The 25,189-nt window shown below is 43.9% G+C and overlaps 1 protein-coding gene across 1 annotated transcript; it reads left to right on the top strand.

The window, feature by feature from the left end:
- Positions 1 to 1,422: 1,422 nt before the first annotated feature.
- Positions 1,423 to 24,300, top strand: LMNB1 (lamin B1). The gene is made up of 11 exons (XM_064736192.1): positions 1,423 to 1,965; positions 10,969 to 11,125; positions 11,840 to 11,965; positions 12,930 to 13,100; positions 14,472 to 14,597; positions 17,035 to 17,255; positions 18,723 to 18,948; positions 20,873 to 20,977; positions 21,394 to 21,513; positions 22,213 to 22,314; positions 23,527 to 24,300. Exons 1-11 carry the CDS (start codon positions 1,616 to 1,618, stop codon positions 23,566 to 23,568), a joined length of 1,746 nt encoding a protein of 581 aa, XP_064592262.1. The 5' UTR covers positions 1,423 to 1,615; the 3' UTR covers positions 23,569 to 24,300.
- The last annotated feature ends 889 nt before the right edge of the window (positions 24,301 to 25,189 follow it).

The raw sequence follows: 25,189 nt of genomic DNA, 5'->3' as shown, positions 1-25,189 counted from the left end.
ATTCCCGTTCTTCCTGAAGAATTAATGTTCAGCCTGAAAGTGAGTGCCTCTCACTGGCAGCAAAACTTCAGGAGCCTCAATGACATCAGCCAAGGAATATGAAAATGTAGACTCCAAAGGTGGGCTGACTCCACCTGAGGAATTGCACTCCGAGTCCTGAAACTCGCAGAATAGTGGAATCATGTCCCAGTTAGGTGGGAAATGAGCTCTGAGGTCATCAAGTCCGGCCTGTGACTGAACACCACCACATTGTCACCTAGACCATGGCACTGAGTGCCACTTCCAGCCTTTCCTTAACCACCTCCAAGGACAGTGGCTCCACCACCTCCCTGGACAGCCCCTTCTGCCCTCTTATCCTGCACCTGGGATACCCCTGGACACCACATTCCTCCAAAGCAGCCTCACACTGCGTGCTCAGGTAGCAGCAGGAGCCAACGTTGTTTTTTAAAGCACAGTGAGCAGCCTGTGGGTGAGAGAGACGTAAATTCTGGGTAGGAAACGTGGCACAGCAAAATTCCTTATTTGCGAGGGGTTTATAGCTGCAGCCGGCCACAGCCCAGGGGTGCCCGGGGCCCAGAGGCCGATGGCCCCGGGGCTGTGCCGGCCGGGGGGCGGCAGCAGGAGCGGGGCAGGGCCCGTCCCTGGGCCGGCCCTGCTGAGGCCGCACCTCGAGGGCTGCGGCACCTCCGGGCCCTCACACGGGCAATGGAGGGGCTGCGGCGTGGCCGGGGCAGGGAACGGAGCCGGGAAGGGAATGGAGCCCCAGGAGAGGCTGAGGGAGCCGGGAAGGGGCTCAGCCTGGAGCAAAGGAGGCTCAGGGGGCCCTTGTGGCTCTGCACAGCTCCTGCCAGGAGGGCACAGCCGGGGGGTCGGGCTGTGCTCCAGGGAACGAGGGCAATAGGAAATGGCCTGAAGCTGTGCTGGGGGGAGTTAGGTTGGACATCAGGAGGAATTTCTTCCTCGAACGGGTGGCCAGACGTTGGAATAGGCTGCCCAGAGACGCACTGAGTTACTGTCCCCAGAAGTGCTAACGGAAAACCTGCACGGCGGCCAGTGCCATGCTCTTGTTGACAGGGTGGTGTCCGGCCGTGCGCTGCGTTCCATCACCCCCGCCTGATTTATCCCGCCATTCTGTAATTTACAGCCACGCCGCCGAACCACTGCCTCTCCCCGGGAGTGCTCGGCCAGCCACGGGGCGCTGCGAGCGGCCCGTGCAGGGATCCCCGGGCGGGGCGGCGGGAGGGGACGCGTGCTCCGGGTCTCTTTGTCCAGAGCTATGGGCGGGAACGGGGGGCGGAATGAGGGGCGGGAACGCTCGCGGGGCGTGGGCGTGGCCCGGCGGGGCGTGGCCTCAGTGGCGCGCCCGCCGGCCGTTGGCGGGTTTTGAATTTAGCCCGCGGCAGAAGGCAGCTCGCGATTGGCTGGCTTGCGGTCACGTGGGCGGGAGCGCCGCGAGCGCGGTCCGGCGGGGCGGGCGCGCGGCCATATTGGATCGGTGCGGAGCCGGCGGAGGAGGAGGCGACGGCGGTCGGTCTGTCCGTCCGCGCGTCTGCCTGTCCGTCGCTCCCCTCCTGTTTCCCGCCCTGCCGGTGTCCTCCCCCCAAGCCCGCACTCCATGGCCGAGCCCGCGCCGCCGCGGACCCGCGGCCCAGCCGTCGCCACGATGCCGCAGAGCCCGACGCGCATCTCCCGCCTGCAGGAGAAGGAGGAGCTGCGGCAGCTGAACGACCGGCTGGCCGTGTACATCGACAAGGTGCGGAGCCTGGAGACGGAGAACAGCGCGCTGCAGCTGCAGGTGACCCAGCGGGAGGAGGTGCGGGGCCGCGAGGTCACCGGGCTCAAGGCGATCTACGAGGCGGAGCTGGCGGACGCGCGGCGGGCGCTGGACGACACGGCGCGGGAGCGCGCCAAGCTGCAGATCGAGCTGGGCAAGCTGCGCGCCGAGCACGAGCAGCTGCTGGGCAGGTGGGCGACAAAAAGGCCGGGAAGCATCGGTGGCACGGCGGGATGGAGATGGGGATGCGGGCGGAGCGGCGCGGGAGGCACCGGCGGAGCGCACCCCGCCCGTCCCGCCGGCGCTCGGCCGGGACTCCGCGGCCGGCAATGAATGGGGGAATGAATGAGGAGCAACGGGCAGCGCTGCCGCCGCTCCGCCCCGGCGGGAAGAGCCGGCCCCGAGCGCCGCCCCTGCCGGGTGCGAGTGCCCCGGCCCCCGCAGCATCCGCGGGGGGCTCCGGTGCGCACGGAAAAAGGGGGGAGTTTGTTTAGACAGGTTGGGTATCAGGCAGGAGTTGCTTTCTGTGAGCTGAAACAGGTTGTACAGGGAGGCTGGAGCGTAAGAAATGAGGTGAAGTGCTCTGATTGCTGCCCGGAGTAAAGGAGACCTTAAAGCACCTTCCTGTAACTAAGGGAGGCTGCGGAGAGACTTCTGACAAGGGCGCGGGGTGATAGGATAAGATGGGAGCGGCTTTAAACTGAAGAAGGGCAGGTTTAGATGGGATATCGGGCCGAAATTCTTGGCTGTGAGAGAGGTGATGTCCTGGCACAGGTGGCCCGGGGAGGCTGTGGATGGTCCCATCCCTGGAATTGTTCCAGGCCAGGCTTGATGGAGTTCAGGACGGTCTGCTTTAGTCTGGGAACTGGGGACTGGACAGGCTTTAGAGTCCATCCCGGTCCCTTAGCTCTGTGATTCCATGACTGTTCACCTCCCCCTGCACGGACTGATGGGCTGTCCTGAAGATTCAGGTTGCTTCGGGATGAAAAACTGAGCCTTTCTCAAACAGATTAACTTCATAATGTGAAAATACTGACTAGGTAATACATAGATCATGCTTGAAACCCAAGGGGGCTGATTTCTGTGTGCCCTCCTGGTTGTTCAGATGTTACCAAAGGTAGAATTTGTGTCCGCACATCCCCCAGATTGACGGCTTTAGGGCACATTGCCAAGATCCCTGTTTTTGCCGCGAACTGATTTTGAGACACTTAGATTTTGCTTCTTAAACACTCGGCTCGATTAATTTGTTTATTTGGTTCCTTCTTTGTGTTTACCTTCAATTTGATTTTTGTGGCTGCTGCAGTTTTAGGCGTTCCCGCTTTAGCCTTGGAATCACAAGGTGTGGCAATATTGGGATGGGGGTAAAAACCTCCAGAGCTGTTATTCTTCCTCTGCTGCTGTGTCTTAAATGCCCTCTCGGCCCTGATGTTTCATGATGAGGAAGATACTTCATGTGTAACCAGCACATTGATGTTCTCCCGCGTCTATAGACACCTCTGATATCTCTTGGACTCTGTTATTTATAAAAACCAAAACCGTGAGCTTCTAATTAGTGAGACTGGTTATTCTGGAGGTTCTCTCTTGGTGCCTCCTGAAAGTCTTAAATCAAAGCAGTCATTGACAGTGATAGGGGAAAGCCAGGTGTAGCTGCTGACAGGCACCAACATTGCTTGACTCCGAGGTCAAGCCAGGAATTTTCATCTCTTAGTGATTTTATTGAGGAAGACACACTCTTGTGTCAGCTTCTCACATAGACGCCGTGCGTGGGACTGGGATCTAAACACAGTCTGTGGTGGATTCCCTTTTTGTGGCTGGAACCAAGGCTTTAATAACGCGGACACGGGCATCTGCATATTCTGTCTTGCATTTGCCTGTGATACTTGGCACAAAACCTGTTTTGTTGGGGGCGGGTGTTGATTGCCAAGAACTCCTGGAGGGTTTAGTGAAACAAACACTCGATGCTGTTTGGGGCTCCTGGGCTCCACTTGTTTGTGGCTCTTTGGTGTGGCTTGGTGCTGCCAGACCTCAGGATGAGCGTGCAGTTTCTTAGTCGTCTTTGAGTGCTAAGATGGATATCTTGGGGATATCTAAGCTTATCTGTAATTCTATTTGCAAAGCCTTAAAAAGGAGTAGAGGGGTTTTTCACTTGAACTGGAGCAGGCTCCTTCATGGCTTCTTAAAGCTGTTAAATCACATTGTAGACAGAAATGCTCTTAAAAGCACTTTGACAAGTGTGCATAGGAGCACTGTGAAGGTTTGCAAGGTAACATGAGGATGTGTGCTCTCAGCAGGATTTTCCTTGCCCTCTCTGGAAGCTGAACTGCAGTGTGCTGTATGCACTGGCTTTAGTTAAAATGTGAGTATGTTGTAGTTTGGATCTAACAGAGCCAGTTGGGGGGAAGAAAAAGGGAAAAAAACAAGTTTCCTGACATGTTTGGTTTGTGTGGTTTAGGTATTCTGGTAGCCATAGCATTCAAATTAGTGATGGCTTTGTTTCCTTACAGAGCTGGTGGTGGAGAAATGGTTCTCCAGGTGTTCTAGGTCTGTGAAGGGAGCAAAGATGATTTGCCACTTGATTATCTGAAGCTGGGCAATACCATTCATGGTCTAGCTGGCCTTCTTGTGTTACTTGAATATTTTTGCAGGTGTATTCTTGTGCAACTCTGTTTCCTCTGGTTAGCACTGCATCCCTCTTAATTGCTTGATCCATTTTATTCCAGTCATCTCTCAGTCACTCTTAGTGCCTCAAACTCAAGCTTCTAGTTACTCTCAAAGTGCTGTAGGACTTTTCCTATTCTTTCTTCATGAAAATTAAAGCTCCAGTCACCTATTTGTTGGACTTGCTGACTTCAGTGCCGTCTATACGGTGTGATGCACCAAAAAGCTTGCTCTGCTCATACTTCAAATCCCTCAGTAAAATTGCATTTTTTTACTGTTTGTTTACACTCCTATATATATATAGCAGTCTTGCTGCATGCCCTCCTAGAGTGCTTGCCATGCAGCCATAGGTTCTGCTCTAGCAAAAATATGAAGGTTTCCCTCAATACTTCAAATCTCTAAAGAACTAAGTGGGGGAAAAGTGAGATTTAAAAAATGAGCTTCCCTATTTTTGTTCTGGAGAGGGGATGGGAAAGTGATACTCATAGTTGTGTAAGTAGGAAGCTTGTGATGGGCAGAATGGAGATAAAGGAAAATAAATCTCTGCATCTCAAGGCTTAGGGGGAAAAAAACCCCATGCAATTTGCATTTGGGTGTATAGAATTCTTGGGAGGTGGAGGAGAGGGAGATCTCTTGTGGGATCTCAGCACCTCAGGACTGAGGTGCGGAGTCACCGAGACCACCCTTGGGGGGCTCAGGAGTCCTGGAATGTTGCCAGAAGTGTCTGGTGGCTGGACTTTGATCCTACACAGGAGACGACACCTGTATGAGGATATGAGGGTTTCACCGGGGTGAATGGTGAAGGGATTGGTTAATTAGAGGGTGAGACACAGGGTTTAGGATTTCTGTACAGGGGGGTTTAGAGAAGTAAGATGGAGGAATTGGGGCGTGTCCTGTCCTTCTTCTTCTTCTTCTTCTCCTCCATCTTCTTTGGTGATGGTGGCACTTTGAGATTGGTTGTTACTAAAAGTGCAATAAGGGTGAAAAGTATTGGGGAAAAATGATAAATATTGTATACGCAACTTTGAGTATAAAGATAGGTGACCGCCCCGGGGGGCGGAGGAGTGTGCTCATGGCTGGCTGCTGAGCAGAGCTCTGTCGGGCCGAAAGAAAATCTTTTAGATAAACAATTAATAAACACCGAGACCGAGAAAAGAACTGAAGCGTTCTCGTCCTTTGGAACGCGAGCTGCTTCAAGGCCACCCCGGGCCTTTCCAGGCCCTCCAAACAGCCGAAAACCGGACAATCTCTCTTCCATAGTTCGAGAAATTGAGAGACAGCACAAATTTCACAGTATTTCCAGTTTATTTTCTCATTAGTGATTAGACAAGACTTAACTGTGTGCTTTGCTATCAGTGTTGGCTGTTGTAGAGACATGCCTCTACTTCTGTACTTTGAATAAACTTGTAATAATTTTTTTTGTAATAAAATTGTGTAATTAATTGTGACTGCTACGCTTTTGCCAGTCAAGGGCTGTGGCAGACACCAGCAGTAGCTCCACAGAATAAAATGCCTGTGCATATTGATTTCCAGCTGCTGGTCTTGCTCCTGAGCAATAAAGGCCAAGAAAGGTTGCCTGTAGGTAGCAGGACCACAAACGCTCAAAATACGTGATGATACAATTAGCAACAAATTATTTTGAGGTAACGACTCCTGTTATTTTTAGGTAAGAGTGCGCTTCCTACAACAGAGCAGCGTTGCCTTGGCTGGGAGTTCAGATTGCTGCAAGTTCCATATTTGTTGGGAAAAGGATTAAATGGACAAGGCATACAAATCAGTGAGGGATGTCGTCCTTGGGCATGTCATAATGCCATCATTTAAGCAGCAGGTCCATTGCATCCTACGAGACTGGACAAAGCTTCTGCTTTTGAGGGGAAACGTGTCATGGGTTCATCGTTTGCCACAAGTGCACACCAGGGAGAACTGCTGGGCCAGAAAGGTCTCGTGTGTCACTGGAAGCAATTAACTTAACAAGGGCGCGCATTGTGAATTTTGGCACAGCTGTGTCACCAAGTCCTGCTAAACAGGGGCCATTCAGAAAGCCAGGGCTGTCTGGCTGCTGTGTTTGTGTGCCTCTGCTGATGGGTCAGGTTTCAGCATAGTTTCCCACTGGTGGAAGTGGTTTCCAAGATAAAGAAAATTTATTTCGAAGAATGTTTCTGATGGAGACTTAATAGTCAAAAATCCCTGGCTGGACTTGCCCGGTTCCGGTTGGTTGTGTGAGGAAATTGTGTTCTTTAGGAGGTGTGAGCTGGTGTTAACTCTAGTTAATTTAGGAAACCCATTGTTTGCATTTGTCTTTGGCAGGCTGGGGTTTCATTGTGGCAGTTTGCCAGTGTTGAGGGACATCTGCCTCCTGGAAGAGGAGAGACAATGTGATTAGAGTAACTTTGAAGGAAATTGTGTGTTTTATTGAAGGTGTTGGCAAAGGACTTAATCTTCCTTTATTATCTTCAGGTGTTTTGTTGAGTGCATTAATAGTAAATGTGGCAAAAAACTAAACTTTAAGTATCAAAGAGATAGTTTATCTGGCTGGCTGGCTTTGTATCTCCAGCTGGCCTTCCTTCCCATCTTCACTCTGAAGTACATTTCTGCGCTGAGATTAGACAGTAAAATGAATATCAGGAACAGCTTCCCATCGGCCTGTGGCTTGAATTACTGATCAGGGGTGCAGCTGGTACCCCAAGCAGCTACACAGGACCATGTGGTGTTGGTGCAGGCAAAGATGTGACACCTGTTCCAGGCTTTGCCAGGGTGCATATGTGCTGCGAGGAGCTGGAAAGGAAGCTGGTTTGAGTTGTTTTCAGGCGTATTTTTGTTATTGTAGGTGATCTTGAAAAGTGAGGCCAAGACTGGAACTTCAGAGGTTTAATCTGAAATTTGTCACCGTTTGGATGTGTACCATAGAGGACCCAGAGGGGGAAGGAGTGGGGTGGTTGACTTGTTGCAAAATAATTCGAGCCACTGAAATGTAAGAATTTATATTCTGAAGTCAGCATGTCTTCTGTGCAGTGTGGGACATAAATATTTGGGCTCAAATATGTGGAAATGTAATGAAGACAGGGTAGTGGGCAGTGGCTTGAAATGTGTTTGTGTGTGTCGTTTCTGCTTAAAATGTGGTTATGGGGTTCACACAAATGACTGTGAGCTTCAGGTTGGATTTGTGACTTCAAGCAGGGTGTGACTAGAGATGATGTGTTGTTGTTGGTTGCAAGCATTTAAATAAAATGGGTAACATGAGACGAGGTTGAAACAACATTACATATATTTATCTACAGGAAAGCCATACTTGTCCAGTTACTTTTATGTCGGTCTCTAATCAAATATTTGAATGCTCTTAGGTGCTTCTTATGTTATTTAAGTTACTTCCTTGCAAAATACAGCCCTAGCATTTTGTCTGCCATGGGGGGAATATGTGGGAAACTGACTGCTAGCTGAATAAAACATAGAAAATTCATGACTGTAGTTGGGTTTTTTTAATTATTATTTTCATATTTCTCTACAAGTGGAGTAGAAAACCAACCCACTGTGCAGTAAATGTAATTTTATAAGGGTCTAAATATAGGTTGCATTATCAGGAATGGCAACACGTGTGTATCTATGTCACGACTTGGCTGAAAGCCCATGCTTTCCGAGGAGGGTTTGGTTAATGTTGGTAATGCTTAGCTTGGTGATCAGGCTCTTAAGTAGCTGCAGAGAAGAGTGGGTGGGGTGTGGGAGGTGAGAAGAATCTGCTGTAGGCTGGTGGCATCCTGCACTTGGTCAGTTCCAAACGAAATTTTGAATTACACCTCCCAAGGTCTGGCTGCTGACTGCTTGCCTCGCACTAGCCGTGTGGCTTGTCTGGCTCCAGATGGTCAGCTCAGCCAGAAAATTATTTCCTTGGGGTTTTTGTTTAGTTGAGGCTTTTTTGTGTGGCTTTTCTATTAACTTAGCAAGAAGTTTAAGGAGATGATGGGAAATTGTAGGTTGCTGTAAACAATTCCGTGGATAAGGAGATCCACGCACTTTGAAGTCAAAAGAGAGAAAACCAAACTGCTTCTTTGAAAAAGATGCGAGTCAGCAATTACTTGTTTGCTTTTATTTTCCTTTCATGAGTCAAACTACTTGAAAAGGAGCGCAGTTCTAGGTAATCTCTGAACACTGCAACAGGAAGGTGTTTGAGGTTTTTTCATTTGCTGTATTCAGATGTAGCTTTGGCTCTCTGGGGAGATAGAAGGCATCTATTGTCAAGAGGCTGAAGATTTTCCTGGTCAAAATTAATGGATGTAAGGGTGAAGTATGTGCTGTATACATTGGTGTTTGTTTTTATAAATCACAGAGGCTTTTCTGATCTTCTCCTCCTTTCCTGAATTCCCTTCAGGGCTGGGATGACACTGTTGAGTTGCTGAGATTTCATCTGGTTTCCAGCGTTTGAAGTGTTGAGCTCCAGTTTCTGTTTTCCCTCTGAGAATGTGTTCATATGAGCTGTCTCACAGTTAGACAGCTCATGTCACTAACAACTAATAGTGCTTAATTTTAATTCTCCACCCACCCACCACCCCCTGCTGTGGCTTTTGTTGCATTAAATTATAGTGTGGCTGCACAGACAGTCTTGTTGCAAACAAGCCAGAAAGGGCTGATCTAACTGGTAATACTTTTTGTGGTACAGGTACTACCCTGGGTTTTAATCATGTTGTTGTTGTTGCTAGTCTATTTTATTATAATACCCTTTTTTCTCTGCCGATGCATGGCAAGAATCCTCTTCTCAGCTGCCTCTCAGTCTGTAAATGCATTAAAAAGGTATTTGTATTAAAGCAACTTAGGATCCAAGCAGTTTAAGGTATCCACCACCTTGGATAGTGGCACATTTTGGGGAATCTGTCTGTTTTAGAGTCCAGGATAATTTGGGGAGCAGCTCACTGTTTATAGTTCTGCAACTTTCTCATTTCAGGATCTGACTTGGTAGCCTTGGTTTCAGCATAGGAGAAGCAGTTTCTTCACGTTTTGATTAAAGCTTTTTTTTTCCAGAAGTGTGATCAAGCAAGAAATGTTTGCTGTGGACCCTCATACTTCCTACTAGGGGATGGAGGGATTGGGTTTTTCTACAGATGTTTTTGTACAGATGCGCAACACACCTTCCCTTCCTTCTTTTCCCTCTTCTGCCACACACTTTCCTTGCATGTTGAAGTTCCAGCAGGGCTGGGTGCAAGAAGAAGGACAGGGAATAATGCAGAGAGCTGGCAGCAGGAATGCCCAAACCCTAAATCCTGTATTTTTGTCCAAGCCCTGGGTCCAGCTGTGGGTCTGAGGAGTGAGATCCCACTAAGGCAGTGGGGAGTGCTGGGCAGGAGGAAGCAGCTGAGTGCAGAAGAGTGTTTTTGTGTGTCTCAGGGGCTCCCAGCCTGGCCCTTGGATGCCGGGAGGGCAGCAGGTGCTAATCCCAGGGATCGGGATTAAGGAGCGCTAAGTCTGTTGCGTAAGGGCTGCCATGTGGTGTGGCTGTGTGCTGAAACCTCCAGGCAGGCATTCCATCCCTGCATCCCTCCATGTGCATGCACCTCGCCTGTGAGCGAGGTAAGTGCAGGTAATCTTGGGGGGAAAAAAGGATTTTTTAAAGCTGAGGGTGTCTGCTTTTAAAATTGCGTTGATTTTGCTTTAGGTCACATTTTGTCGAGATGCATTGCTGTTGTGTCTTATAAACCTTACAATGACTAAAAAGAGTAGCGGATGTATTCTGAATCTGTCTAATTTTATTTTGATTTCAATTTATCCAATTTTCTGCATATTATGCTGTTTATTCTGGGTTGGTTCTTTTGTGTTGTTTTGGGGTTTTTTTGACATCTGGAAAGAAAAGCGTAAAAGATGAAGAAGGACAGCTCTCATTATTACTGAACCTGAATCTGTCCATCCCTTTAAAAAGTTCACAGTTCAATTAAAACCATGTAGGACTTGTGCATGCTACTGCCCTTGATAGACAAAGGTGGATATCCCAGGCAGAAAAATAATGAACTCCAAGGCTGAAGAACTTGTTACACATTTAATGGCTGTTTGTGCCATCTAAGGACAAGAGACACTTTGATTCATGAATATGGGTTTCCTTTCTCCTGTTTTTGATAGTAGCCTGTTACAGTGTTATTTGTGGATAATAAAGTTGTGGTTTTGTGACATTACTTTTCCCCCCTGTTTGATTTCTCTGTTTGAATATGCTGGTTTGGGAGATAAACACCTAGAACATGCTTGACTGCTTGTCTAGACACAAAAGCTAATTTGAAGGTAATTTGAAAATCTTCTGTGCTTGTCTTCATAAAGAAATCACCTCTGCACCAGTGTAATTTCTATGATGTCAGATATTGTACAGACAGGATTTGGGTCTGTGGAGCTTTGCCATTTGCCATTTTTGAAGATTGCTGCCAAAGCCCAGTAAATTTAGCTAAAACAAAATGTTTTTGACAGATGTTTCTCAAGTTCAAGGTTCCAATTGCTTTTTTAGCTAGCAGTCTATTTTGGGGACATTTCTACGTTTTCTTGCAATCACTTTCTCTGGTTTGTTCCAGCTATGCAAAAAAGGAATCTGACCTCAGTGGAGCCCAGGTCAAACTTCGTGAGTATGAGGCAGCCCTGAATTCTAAAGAAGCTGCACTGGCCACAGCCCTTGGTGATAAGAAAAGTCTGGAGGGAGAAATTGAAGATTTGAAAGATCAAATTAGAGAGGTGAGAAGAAATGAATATCTTAAGCATCAGGTTCTCTTAGCGAGTGAGGTGATTGTCTGTATTATGAGCTGCCAATCTGACGAAATATAACTTTGTAACCAAAATAAATGATGAAAACCTGTCCAGAGCTGAGGCAGCTCTTAAAATCGAAGATGCTGAAATTATGAGGGATGTTACTTAGGGGGAAGAAAGCAGATCAAGACTCAAAGTACACTTGATACTTTTCAGAATTGTTTTGGGGAGCAGATTGGCTTGACAAGAACAGATAATAAGTGACAAATAACAATTTCTCTCTGCCCCCCATTTGTTTCTGCCTCTGGTTCTGCATGTTCTGCTGGAACAATGAGAAGGAAAACCTCTTCTCCTAGTTTTGTTAGCCTTTAGATTTGTAATCTTGAGCATCGCCACCTCAAGAAGACAAGTTGTGGAGAGAAGGAAACTGGTGTTTTCCATGTATGAAAAATTGATTTGTAAGGAAAATTATTAGGGAGCAATTTTAGTGCCAGTTACTAATGTGAAATATATAGAACTCACTTGTATAAGCAACTGCAAAAGTGTCTATGTGTGATATGTAATATTACTGGGATAAATACTGGGATTTGATTGTGAAGTTAAACCTTAATATGTAGTAGCTGTAGTTCTGTGAGGCTTTGGCCACTGTATGAGTTCTACTGCATAATTTGTGCTGATTTTTTTTTTTTTTATTTCTTAAAGCTTGAAGTTTCTTTAGCTGCTGCCAAGGACCAGCTTATAAACGAAACCTTGCAGAAAGTGGACCTCGAGAACCGTTGTCAGAGCCTCGTTGAGGACCTGGAATTCCGTAAAAATATGTATGAGGAGGTAAATTTAGCCTCAAGAATTAACATTTTTAAAGAGAAGGCTGCAACTGGTGTGGGAAATCCTAGAATAGGAAAATAACTTAGTTTGGGAGGTACCTCTGCAATTTGTCTGAACTCCTACTCAGAGTAGGGTTTACCTCTGTTCTGGCATGAAGGTTTCTAACTTCCTTTTTCTAGGAAAAATGATTTTAATTCTGAATTCTTGTGGTAAAATAACCTCATGTATCATGTTGTTTCATCTTAAATTCTGATCATGGTATGCAATGCAGATGTCTTTTTCTGTTCATGAGAAAGTAGATTAATTTCCCACATAATCCCATTATAAGAAATGAAATGGAGGGAGACTCAAACAGGTGCTCTGGGCCTGCAATGTTTTTAATTTCAAACCTTTCTAATAGGATGCTCTTGAGTAATGGAAGCAAAGGTGGAGGAATAGTTGTCTCTTAGAACTTTCTCTTGCCACCCTCCCTTTCACCTGCGGCATTTGAGTCTTTCCAGGAGGAACCTTAAGGCAGTAACAAATGTCTTTTGTTCCATGTGTGCTTTTTCTTGCTAGAAGTATTTTCAGCTTTGTTTCATATTGTTGGAATCCCTTTGTTTCCAGAGAAAGCACAGGCAAGCACACAAGTAAATGGGGAAAGTGAGTTGACTGTTATTTCACAGCACTTTGATTTTGTTGAAGCACACAAGGCACCTCAAGAAAGGAGGGATCTATTTCCAACATCTGATGAGTCTGAGGTGTATTTGTTGCAAGTTCAGGGAACTCTCAGAAAAAAAAAAATACTGATGGTATCCAAGCTCTTATTTTAACGACTAGTTTTTGCAAAATAAGGCTGGGGAGACCATTTCTACCAAAAGCTTCATGCCCGAATAATCCGTCACTAGAACCTGCGTTGCTCCCCGCTCAGCAGGAAACTTTAGTCCCGTATTTCCCGGGTGTTAGCGTGTTTCTGTGGCTCCCACAGGAGATCAGTGAGATGAGGAGGAAGCATGAGACGCGCATGGTGGAGGTGGATTCTGGGCGCCAGATCGAGTACGAGCACAAGCTGACCCAGGCCCTCCACGAGATCCGGGAGCAGCACGACGCGCAAGTGAAGCTCTACAAGGAAGAGCTGGAGGAGACTTACCATTCCAAGGTGAGAGCAGTGTTTTCACACAGCTGTTTGATGTTGCTTCGGTTTTGTTTGGATTAATAGCGCAATTTCTGGCGGCTTGGAGGGGCTTGGAATTAGCATGCGTTTGGGTGTGGGTTTGCACTTTCACATCTCACTTTGTGGGAGCAGGTTTAATGCTCATCAGGTACAGCAACAGAAGGGAAGGAAGCACTGTGTGAAGGTGGTGTGGGGGGAAAAGTGATTAATGCTGGGATTACTGTGTGAATTCAGGGAAAAGTTTTTGAATTGTTAAGCATGATACTGAGCAATGATAAATAAGGCGTCCCGTGTTATGTATAAAAATTCATAATGGGGCTGCTGAGAAGACAGAAAATAGAGTTTTCTGAGCCTGTACAAAACATGGGGAACCTTTACAATGCCCAGTAACTTCTGTTTTTCACTCATCTAGGCAGAAATCTGAAATCAGTTAGACTTCATCATTTCCTTCCTCTGCTGTTACTCAGCATCTATGTCAGGAGGCACCCTGATGTCTCAACTGAACCTGGTATCTGTGGCTGTGCTTGTTGCAGTTAGTACTTTTTAAAAGCAGGGTGAGATTTTACATCAGAAAAGTTCATATAAACTGAATTTATTAGCATCAGTTTTGGTCTTTTCAGCCTGCTTATCTCCAGGCCTTTAATCTGGCTTGGAAAAGATTATTTAAAATACAGTCTAGCCAAAAATGCAACCTCTCGTTGCCTCCTTGGTCTTTATCATCAGGTATACTTCTCTGTGGTTTTGGAAACTTAGTTAAAAAAAAAAAATTAGATTGCTTTGCACCATCATCGAGTTCAATAAATCTGTGGTGCACCCTCAAGTGTGTGTGGTAGTGTTCAGCAGGAACGATTTAGTTACTCTATAAAAGTAAAACTGTTGAAGTTTGAAGTGATAGAATGAAACAATAGTGGTTTAGGGCAGTGGTACTGGTGCCAATTTGCTTTTATTGCCTGAAAGGTAACAAGTTTGCCTCTCTTTAGACAATGTAAACTAATTTCAGTTTAGAGAATGTAAACTAATTTCACTAAGAAGAAGCTAAAGCGTGTTAAATAAACATTTAAGTGAATTAAATAAACTTTAGCCAGCATGAAAAAGGAGCTCAGTAGCTCAATTTCAGTAATGTCTACTAGGGAAAGTTTTAATCCTAAAGTAACTATTCAGAGAATTGGAATTCCAGGCAGGGCAATCCAACACGGTAACCACGTTTTAGCCCTAAAGAAAGAAGGGTTTCTGCAGCGTTGGAGCTGCAGAGAGGAACTCGGGTGGCTCAGCGTGGCCTGTGGGTTTCTGGTGATTCATTCCTTCTTCTGGTGAAAGTTACGGTGGAACTGACGTGCTCACTTTGGTGCCCTGCAGCTGGAGAGCGCCCGACTGTCCTCAGAGATGAGCAGCTCCGCAGCCAACACCATCCGGGAGCAGCTGAACGAGAGCCGCATGCGCATCGACAGCCTGTCCTCCCACATCACCAGCCTCCAGAAAGAGGTACCCAGCTCTGCCTCCTCGCTCCCGCCCTTCACGCCTGTTGGGCTTGGTGTCAAAGGGCTTTTCTTACCATTACATTTGTTGGGTTTTGTATTAAAGGTGTGTTTTTTCCCCAAGTTTGTTCAGTGTCACAGCCGGAGTTTTGTCTTCTCTCCTCCTGCTCTGTGCTGTTTCAAATTGATTTATATCTCCTCTTGACAAGCTTTATTTTATTTTTCTGTGTGTAGTAGGCTGCTATAGAGCCAGTGTTTGAAATGGGGTGCTGTGAAGTGGCTTTTGTGGAGAGATGAGGCAATTTTAGGCAAATGTGTATTAAATGTTCTTGACACACTGAGCAGTTTAGTACTGACTAGACCAGCCTAGTGTAGAATTCTACAAAGCAACATTCAAAGCCAGAATTGGAATTTGGAGGCTCTTTTCATTCTAGATCCAGTTTGCTTCCAGACATCTAAAAAATCCAAAACTGTTGACAAGATCTTGCCCAGATTAGGAATGTGAGACTGAGCAAACAACATCAAAAAACTGTACTCAAGCATCTGTAGGGCAGGGCCTCAAGCAGAAATTGATTATTCCGAGATTACAGAGGGCATAGATCACACCCAGAGAAGTATGACATAGTGTGTGACAAGTGATATGTTCAGTACTGGCCTGCTTGTAACATTGTGTGCACTGCAGTGGAAAATCCACAGTGAAAATCAGAAGAGTCAGGAGTAGGTTCTGCAGTAAGCTTTTGTAACTTACTTGAAAATGCAACAAAACATGTGAACATTTTTGTTAATATAAAATACTGGTACTATTCAATCCTTTCTGTAATACACTTTGAATTTTGCTCCTCCTGTACAGTAGACTCTAATAGGGCATCAAAATTCTGTGTATTTCCAGTGAGAAATATAAATGTGGGGGATATTATTTCCTAATTTCCCAAATAAATTGGCAGATACTTGTAAGAGTCTTCCTAGTTTTCCTTTTATCTAGTCAGTTTAGTCTCTGGAAAAGATCAGGTGGTAAAATGAATGTGCATGGGGTTCCACAGAGTTGGATGGAAAATTTTGGCCACTTAGATCTTATTTCTGCCTTTAGATTACCATCATCTTTTGGTGGTTCAATCAAGAGGTTTGTTAAGTTAATTGCCTCTGTTCTGTGACTCCAGGAGTGACAGCTTTGTTCAGAGGACTTGCTTCTGAACTGGCAGAAGTGTTTGTTGCTAATTTCAGGGCATTCAACTTCTGTCATTTTGACCATGATTTTTCCACAAATAAACCATTTTGCTATGGTTTTGGGGTCGGTTTTTTTGAAGTCAGCCAGGACACTTTTGTTTTCCACTTCAGTAGCATTAAGTTAAGCTTTATTTTCTTGGAAATCTCTTATCCCTGGTGCTGGTCTGGTTTGAGTTGCCAGCACTGAGCTCTGTAGTAGACTCCGCTGTGAGCTTCCATGTGACACAAAACTCCATTTACTAAATTCCTTATCTGGCTCTTAGCATTGACAACCAGTTATACTGGTCCCTTGTGTCAGACATGGAGACTCCCTCTCCTCTTCTCTGTCTCTGGAATATGTGGTGACTTCCTAAATTTGGATGCATGCATAACAAACTCTGTGATTATGGGGCATCGGTTTGTCTGTCTGCTCCTTAATTAAAAAAAAAAAAAAATTGAATCTCAAGGGGCTGTGAAACAGAAGAAAGCATGCTTATGGAAACCCTAAAGCTGCCATCATTTTGGGCTTTCTTTTGATAAGCATTCCATTCTGGGTGTGCACTTTTAAGATCTGCTGACCTGATGTAATTTTTGAAGCAGGAGACAAAACAGATTTCTTCAAGGAGTGCTTATCACCACACTCTGAGCAAGCCTTGGAGGCTTTGGGGATAGGCAGGCAGGTTTGCACTGACAACAATCCCTGTTCCTTGAGGATTAGCAGCACCAAGCCAAAGCACAAAGCAGACACCTGGAAAACACAGAGCGCTCAAACACCTCCAGGAGTGGTGGTTCCTGCCTCCCTGGGCAGCCCACTCCAATATCTAACCACCCTTTTGGTGAAGAAATCTGTCCTAACCTCCAGACTAAACCTCCCCTGGTGCAGCTCAGGACTGTGTTCCTGTGTCCTGTCTGGAATGTGTTAAACTTAAACTCTTAAGCTCAGCTTTTCTTTCCTGAGTAAATTCAAGTGCTGTAGCATATTTTCAGACCTCAGAGAAACAGAGCGAAGTCATTGTTTCCCCAAAGATGTTGCAAATTTCACTGGAATTTTATGTGTTTCCATTTGTAGTAGGTGAGTTGGAAAGGAGGGAGTTGAACACATGGGTGAGTTTGAACTCATGGGAGGGTGTAACTTCTGTATTTTGAATTTGGTGCTGCCTGAACAGCAGAGGAGCAGCACGTGGAGGCTTGGCTGGGCTTTCTCTGCACCACCGCTGATGTTTTCAATGCTTTTCCTCTAGTCCAGAGCGTGGCAGGACAGAGCACAGGAGCTGGAGAGCAGCTTGGCCCAGGAGCAGGAGAACTGCCGCAAAACACTGGCAGAGAAGGAGAAGGAAATTGCAGAGATAAGAAATCAGATGCAGGAGTACCTGGCTGACTACGAGCAGCTCCTGGATGTTAAACTGGCACTTGACATGGAGATCAATGCATACCGGAAATTGCTGGAGGGGGAAGAGGAGAGGTAGGGAAGACATGGCAAGGCGGTGGTGTCTCTGTTATCTCTGTGCTTTTCTTGTCTCTTTCTCTGTTAAAAAGCAGTTTTCAGTGGTGCTTGACTGCTTTCCACAGCACTGTTTTTGCCCCCTCCTGTCTGACAGAGTTCTAAGTCATCAAGAGACCAAGGACACTGATTATCAGACCAGCTCTCAAGGCAGCAAACACCCTTTACCCTTTTTCTTTTTAAATTTTGTTTATATTTTTTTCTCTTTTTTAAATCTTTTTTAATCTATCTTTTCTTTTTAATATTTTTAAAATTTTTCCCCTTCCTTTTCCCCCTTTCCTTTTTTCCCCCTTTCCCTTTTTTTTCCCCCTTTCCCTTTTTTTCCCCCTTTCCCTTTTTTTTCCCCCTTTCCCTTTTTTTTCCCCTTTCCCTTTTTTTTCCCCCTTTCCCTTTTTCCCCTTCCCCATTAAGGTCCAGCAGAGAAGAAGTAATGAATTGTTATTTGTATGCCTGCTTGGTGCTGTGCCTAACGTTATTCTGCAAAATTAGTTGCAGGGTTAATTATTTGTTACCCACATTCCCCCAAGTATAGAATCATTTTAATAAAGTCATAGCCATTGTGGTTGCCCAGCTCATCAGCCAGCTGCCTTTTCCACATCTGGCCTCAGAGTTCTTCCAGTACTGAGAATTTTCACCTCTGTCACAACTGTCATTTAAAGCAGTTTTGTTCTTCACTCTGTTCTGAGCTACTCTCTGCTGATTCCTCTCAACTGTGGGGATGGAACAGCCAAAGCTTTTATGCCACTATGTTTTTGCATTAATTTCACACAGTGGCTTAAGTCTCCCTAGGGTTTTTGTTTCTTTGTAGTCTTCAACAAATGCACAGAAATGCTTTTATGCTCTTAATGTAGTAATCCATCAGTATTCTCTGCTCCAGGAGCATTAATCAGCTGTTTGACAACATTTTATTCACCTCTTCAGTACTTCAGCTTTCACTTATTCATGTAACATGCTTTGTTTACTATGCTACTGTATAAATATATGGGAAGAAGAGGAGATGGAAGGAAGTTTATTTAAAAATAAGGTGGAAAAAGTGAAACTAAGTCATGGAATCTTTAAGGCTGGGAAAGATATGAATCCAGCACTGCCGTGGTCAGCACTAAACCCAAGTGCCCCAGTGTCCCCAAGTGCCACATACACGTTTCCAGCACGTGGATGTTTGGATGGTGATTCCACCACGTCCCTGGGCAAAGCCTGACTGCCTTTTCAGTGAAGAAATTCCTCCTGACACCCAGTGTGCACTATCCCTGTCCCACTTCAGCTCTTCCCTCTCACTCTGTCCCGCATTCCCGCAAGCGCACCCCAGCCTCCAGCTCTCATCGCCCTCCTGCCAGCGGGTTGTGGAGGGCGAGGAGGTCCCTCCCTGAGCCCCCCGTTCCCTGATGTGCTCTGTGTGTGTGTGTGTGTTCTCTCCCTTGCCCACGCCAGGCTGAAGCTGTCCCCCAGCCCCTCCTCGCGGGTCACCGTCTCGCGCGCCTCGTCCAGCCGCAGCGTGCGCACGGCCGGCGGCAAGAGGAAGAGGATCGACGTGGAGGAGTCCGAGGCCAGCAGCAGCGTGACCATTTCCCACTCTGCCTCTGCCACGGGGAACGTGTCCATCGAGGAGATAGACGTGGACGGGAAGTTCATTCGCTTGAAGAACACCTCTGAGCAGGTTTGGAAGTGACCGCGCGTGTCCTGCGTAGAGAGAGTCCTCGGTGCCCTTGCCGCTCCCATGGCTTCACTTTGACCCCAGAGCTTGTGACATTAAGGAGCTGGTGTGTCCCAAAGAAAGCCTTCACACACTGATCTGGATTGGTGGTGACTTTCCCCCAAGGATTTTTGGTGCTTTTGTTTTACTGCCAGGTGGCCCGTCCACCAAATCCTTACCTCGCGCTGCTGCGTTCTGCCTTGCAAGTAATGCACCTGTAAAACTGTACAGGTGAAGTTGTTCCCGATCAGAAATACTGCAAGCAGACACCAGGCTGCTTTAGATGCCTTTTCAGCACTTTTTCTGCCTTAAAAAGGCTCAAAACAAATAAATGCATATGCAGAATAGAGGTCTAGATGAAATTGACTGCCAATGTCCCTTGTATCTGCATAGAGCTTCCCTAAATCATGGTTTTTCTTCTTCCTTGGCTGCACACACAATTTTATGAGCCCTCAACTCCCATGCCAAAGCCACTGCTACAGTGACCACTGAGATTATATGGTTCTGTGAATAGGTTAGGATTTGTGTTGGGAGGGTACACACATCTACACAAATAAAGAACTCTTTGATAAATAATAACCACTTCCTTATTTTGCTGTTACATACAGCACATTTCCCTCTTTATCTCCACTAAAAGGCAGCCTGTGATGAGCTGGCCGTGTTCCAAGTGTCCCCGTCCCCTCTAATCAGTGAGGATATGGACAGGCTCCTCCAGACAGTGATCATGTAGGTTTTAATTACCTGTAATTACCACACCTGGGGAGCAATGGTTTCATTTAGTGAATTCAAGAAACCTTGACATTTCTCTTGGTCTAGACACTTCATTCTGTAGATGACTCAATTCAGCCAGATCAAAAACTATTTCTGGTGAGTCAGAATCTGCCCCTTTTTTGCTTTTTTCAGGGATTTTTTTTGAGTTTCCCCCTGCACATATGCTTGTTTAACACATAGATTTTTTCCCCCACCTTTTATTTAATTACCCTGCACGTCCCTTGTTTCATAAGGGAGGAGAAGCATCAGTTTTGTTCCCAGTAACCATGGGTGGTTCATGTTTTTAACACTTTTCTAGGGGGTGTAGATATTGAGCAACTCCCTGTAGTGCAGTGTAATAAACTGTACTTGAGGAATATTCATAAGTGTTTCGACAGTTTATATAAATAAATATTAGAATTTTAAAAAACACTCTTAAGGATGGTATGTGTTGGTGCAATGACAAACTGAATGTCGGCATCCATTGAATTATAGAAGATTGTTTATTTTAGATAATTTTAACTTGACAGTGGGAACTGTTGAATGATCAGAACCTGTGTTTGTGGGAGAGTTGAAAAAATGCTTGTTTTGAATTTAAAAAACACCTACTCTTGTTTTGAAGAAGTCATTCTGTAAAGATGACCTGTATGTGATTTGTTAATACTTTTAAAGTAGTTGATAGGAAAAAAAATAACATAGGGAGTATGTGGTGGCAAGTGTGCATATGTAAAAATATTTCAAGAATACTAACAGCAGTATTTTGTTTTCTAGGAAGCCTGCTTGCCATTCTGTGCTTCAAAAAACAATAAATATTTGTAAGGGGATTTTAATATTTAATACCTATTACTAATATGTATTTCTCTGGCCCAAGTGATAACAAAACTGATGCAAATCATAAACATTAGTTAAGTTAACATCAGAACTCAAAGGCAGAATGTATTAAGCTTTAACTTCAAATAAGAGGTAAGATAAATTAACCTAAAATGATTCTAATTCCATGCTGAAGATGAAGTGATAATAAACCCCTTCACTGAAAGTTTTATGTGTGTCACAGCCTTAAAGATACATTGCATAGCAGAAAAAATTAATGCCAGTGGAAATACTACATTTTTTTTCTTTTTCCTCTCCCTTTTTTTAGGATCAACCTATGGGAGGTTGGGAGATGATCCGAAAAATAGGAGACACTTCTGCAAGTTACAGATATACCTCAAGATACGTACTAAAGGCAGGCCAGACTGTTACTGTAAGTGGTCAGGTTTCACTCGAAATGGACTTCAGGCCAACTTCTGTGGGTGAAAAAGACAAAAGGGTTTTTAGTTTTGTCCTTCCCTTGTATGTTTTCAGGAAGTTATCACCTGTGTTTGTGTGGGGCATTTGTTGTTTTAATTGCTGGGATAATTAATACAGAGATGTTTTTCAGAATTTTCTGAGTGAAGCACTTAATTTTCACCGTGTGCAGGTGAAAATTTTACATTGCATTACATATTCTGAAGTCCCTGCATTAAAAACACATATGTTTTATGGTACAAAACTTTAGGATTTGCTTGGTTTTCCTTACTGGAAGGGATTCACAGCGTCACTTAAATGAAATAACATTAGCTGAATTTGGAAATGTGGTAAGGCTGGCAAAAAATGTTGCTGTGTGACTTGTGTTGTCAGATCTGGGCTGCAAATGCTGGAGTAACTGCGAGCCCTCCCACTGACCTCATCTGGAAGAACCAGAATTCCTGGGGCACCGGGGAAGATGTGAAGGTTGTGCTGAAGAATTCTCAGGGAGAGGTAAAGCACTCCAGATCTGTGTGAGATTTTTTTCTCCCTCTAGGTGGCATCACCTACAAGGATTCAGATGAGGGCTTCATACAGGAATGCACTATACAGGGGTTTTTTGGGTTTTCTCCTTTTGGAGAACTAGCTGCCGTTTAGAAATGCCTCTACTGAAGCCTGTGATTTTTTTTTTTTTTTGACTCTGTATTGAGTCTAAATAGTGAAAAAATTACATTTTCAGGCACCTTCCTCATGGCAGGAGCTGGGCAGTGCCTTAGAGCACACCTTGAAAAGAAAGTTTTGGTAAATTCTTGATCAGTCTTCTAAATCAGTTTTTCTTAAGCTTGTGTGCTTATGAGGAATGGGGAATCACACAGAGAAATCCACATGAAACAATGAGGGGTTACTAAAACTTGGGATGGGATAATTGCTGTGACATGCTGCAAGTGAAAGAAAATATTTAAATATATATGAAAAAAATCATATTTTGGAAGGACCTGATGACTTTGTTGTCAGAAACAGTCCTTTTAATCTTTAAGATATTTAAAACTAAGCTGCTTATGATCAATGCTTGAGAAGTGTACAAACAAAATGAGTACAAGGAGTTCTCCCAGCAGCTGGAGCTTTCATTTCTCAGAAGTCCTGAGCATGTGAGAAACAGGAGATTTTGTAATTGTTTTTTTGAAGAGTCCAAGTCTTAAAACTGTCTTGCAGGAGGTTGCTCAGAGAAGCACTGTGTTCAAAACAACAGCACGTAAAGGGGAAGAGGAAGAAGTAGCTGAAGCTCTGGATGAGGAAGACATTTACCGTCAGCAGGTATTTTCTTTTAGGGCTAACAAGGTTATTTATGTTCAAAAAACTGAGATTTAAGTCATGAATTCTTAAAACAAAAAATTACAAATTGAGTGCAGATGTTATTTTATTTTTTAAAATCAGTAATTAAGGAAAGCATGGAGCTGTCTTTCTGAAAATATTGCCTAACATATCCTCTTGCAGAGAAGAACATTTTTTAAAAGTTTAGGATATGGGGATTTTTTTTCTCCCCTTAAACTCCGTTCCTCTTAAGATTCCCCTCCATGCCAATTTATAGTAGAGCTTGGCTTAAGCAGCTAAATTTACTGATAGTTTTCAGAATTTAAATCTCTCTTTATCTCTCATAGAGAAAGCCATGTTAGTGTCTTATATTCAAATATTTTCTCTAATAAAGAGAGATACATATTTTCTCTGATTGAGATAATTTGAGATTTGAAAACTCTTTGAGAGAAAATGTGCCTGGCATGCTGAAAAAAATGAAGTTCTGAAGATGATTAAAAAAAAAAAAAAAAAAAACAAGAACTGTGTTGGAAATGAGTAATGTTAGATTTATTATGTAGAACCTCACAAGGTTCTTCTTTATGCTCCCTGATTCAAATACAGAAATTATTTGTATTTTTCTGATGCCTGTCATCTTATTACTCTTCCATAGGAAAGGACATGTAACATTGTTTTAATTCCAGGATAAAACAGGTTGTACAGCTTTGCTGTCTCTTGTTTGTACCCTGCCAGGGCAATAATTTAATGTATGTGTATGTATATATATGTATATATATGTGTGTGTATATGTATGTATATATGAATATATACATATATGTATATATGAATCTAATTATATATTAAATATAATAATATCTAATTTAAATATATAATTTAAATATAATTAAATGTTTAAAAATATAATTGATGGTATAAAAATATATAATTAATGTATGTTTGAGAGATAATGAAGCTATAATGAATATATAACAAATATAGTCAATATATAGTCAATATATAGTCGATACATAGTCAATATATGTTATAATTAATATAGAATATTAATTAATATATACTTGTTTCTTACTATATATTAAAAAGCACAGTAGATTCTTTTGAGTAGGAAAGCAGTTTGAGCATTTTGCTGCTGGGTGGTTTGTTGGTTTTTTGGGGGGTTTTTCTGGGTGATTTTTTTTTTTTTTGTTGGTTTTAAATGGTTCTCCCTGTTCTCAACAGGCAGAGCAAAGGGCATCCAACAGAAACTGTGTGGTCATGTGAAATTCCAGCCACTCCAGGCTCCTCCAGCCGTGGTAATCCCTGCCTGCAGAACAGAGCTTTCTGAGAAGCACAACGTTATTTTCCTGTCTGTGAATTTTTAAAGCTGCGAGTCTGATGGCCTTAAACTTCCTCTGCCACTGAAAAAAAAGCAAAAAAAAAAAAAAAAAAAAAAAAGGAAAAATAAACCAACAGAGGAAAAAGGAAGGTTTGTCACAAGCATCTCGACTTCCTCGCAGGGTGTGAGCTGTTAGCTCCTGCCAAGGAGCGTTCAGCAGATGCTCCTGTCTCTCTCTCTCAGATTTATACACCAGTCTCTCTTCATTGAAACCTTGCTGGAGTAGGAATATTCCAGTGTGTTTTGGGGATCGATTTTTTTTAGATTATACCACTCTAGATTAGTTGCTACGACCTCTTTGTATTTTAGGTGCTGTTGGAGATTGTATAGAGCTCTTAATTCTGGAAGAGGATTCATGTTACACCTTGTAGTTGTGTTGTTAAGATAGTGTTACCAGCTTAAATTTTTATGTGGTATTTTCTAACAAATTAGAAAGCTGTTTTAATATGGATTGCCTTATTTGTTTACAATTTTTAGTAATAAAACAAAGTCTCTAGAGGTCTAGTCTACATTTGTATGGGAAACAGTTGTAATTTTGCCAATGTTGAAAGTTTTTCTGTCCTTTTCACATTATTCCAATGTCTGAATTTAATAAAGTATGTCTGTGCTGCAGAGTAAAGTTTATGGAATTTGTTTCTTCCTAGAGCTGAGCTAAAAGTTGAATGAGCGTTGAATCCTTAAAATTTGATGGGCTTTGAAGCTGAAGAAACATCCATTAAATGAAACAGTGGCATTTGATGTGCAAAGATTTCTTCTTAATAATGACTGATACTGCTTCACACTTGGAAAATCAGTTCTTTAGAGCTTTATTCACACTCTGTTGCATTTGTGCTCATCTTGGCTGATGGTTCTGTTCTTCCTGGACTGGCTTTTACTGCATCCTGCAAGTACCAGGCCTAAGCAATGTGAGCGAACACAGTCATATAAGGAGAAATTTAAAAGTGCTGTAAAATAGTTATCTTTGACTTAGCCTGACTGTATTGTTTTAAATGCACAGCCAGAATTATTGGAAGTTTATTGGAATTTTTTTTTAATTGACTGGACTGGTTTTTTTCATGGCAAAATTAAGGTTTTTTTAGCATGTCTTTCACCTTGGATGAGCCCTTTTCTGGTGGAATTTCAACAATGTGCCAGCAGAAGGTAGAAGGGGAGGGATTGATGGACAATTCTTAAGTTATGGTAGGAAGCTTCTTGCATGATCAAATTCTTGGTTATAATTTTGTAGACCCTGTTCTTTGACAACAATGGGAGAAGTGCAGATTTTAGAATAATTCTTCATTTTTTCATTGCTGTGGCAGGAATTACTGTAAATTAAAGAAGGGAGTGTTGGGAAACACAGCTGTGAAACATGCTGCCACAAGGTGGAGGTCTTGTTTTGCTTGTTCTTTTTTAATACTTGTACAGCAACAGCCCAACGCTCCCTGCACTTCCCTGCAACTTCCATAACTTGATTATCATTGGTTCTGGCATTAGAAAATTGCATCCTCTACAAGTAAAAACTTTGGC

Source organism: Zonotrichia leucophrys, chromosome Z (assembly GCF_028769735.1).
Source record: "Zonotrichia leucophrys gambelii isolate GWCS_2022_RI chromosome Z, RI_Zleu_2.0, whole genome shotgun sequence".
NCBI classification, from domain to species: domain Eukaryota; kingdom Metazoa; phylum Chordata; class Aves; order Passeriformes; family Passerellidae; genus Zonotrichia; species Zonotrichia leucophrys.
The sequence above is the reverse complement of the archived record's forward strand: the minus strand, read 5'-3'. Positions and strand labels throughout refer to the sequence as shown.

What these genes read in the sequence shown, in the direction of transcription:
- LMNB1 (XM_064736192.1), top strand. Translation starts at nt 1,616, where the DNA reads ATGGCCGAGCCCGCGCCGCCGCGGACCCGCGGCCCAGCCGTCGCCACG. An exon ending in CTGGAGGGGGAAGAGGAGAG is followed by an intron (nt 17,256 to 18,722) that starts GTAGGGAAGACA and finishes TGCCCACGCCAG; the next exon opens with GCTGAAGCTGTCCCCCAGCC. An exon ending in AGGCAGGCCAGACTGTTACT is followed by an intron (nt 20,978 to 21,393) that starts GTAAGTGGTCAG and finishes TTGTGTTGTCAG; the next exon opens with ATCTGGGCTGCAAATGCTGG.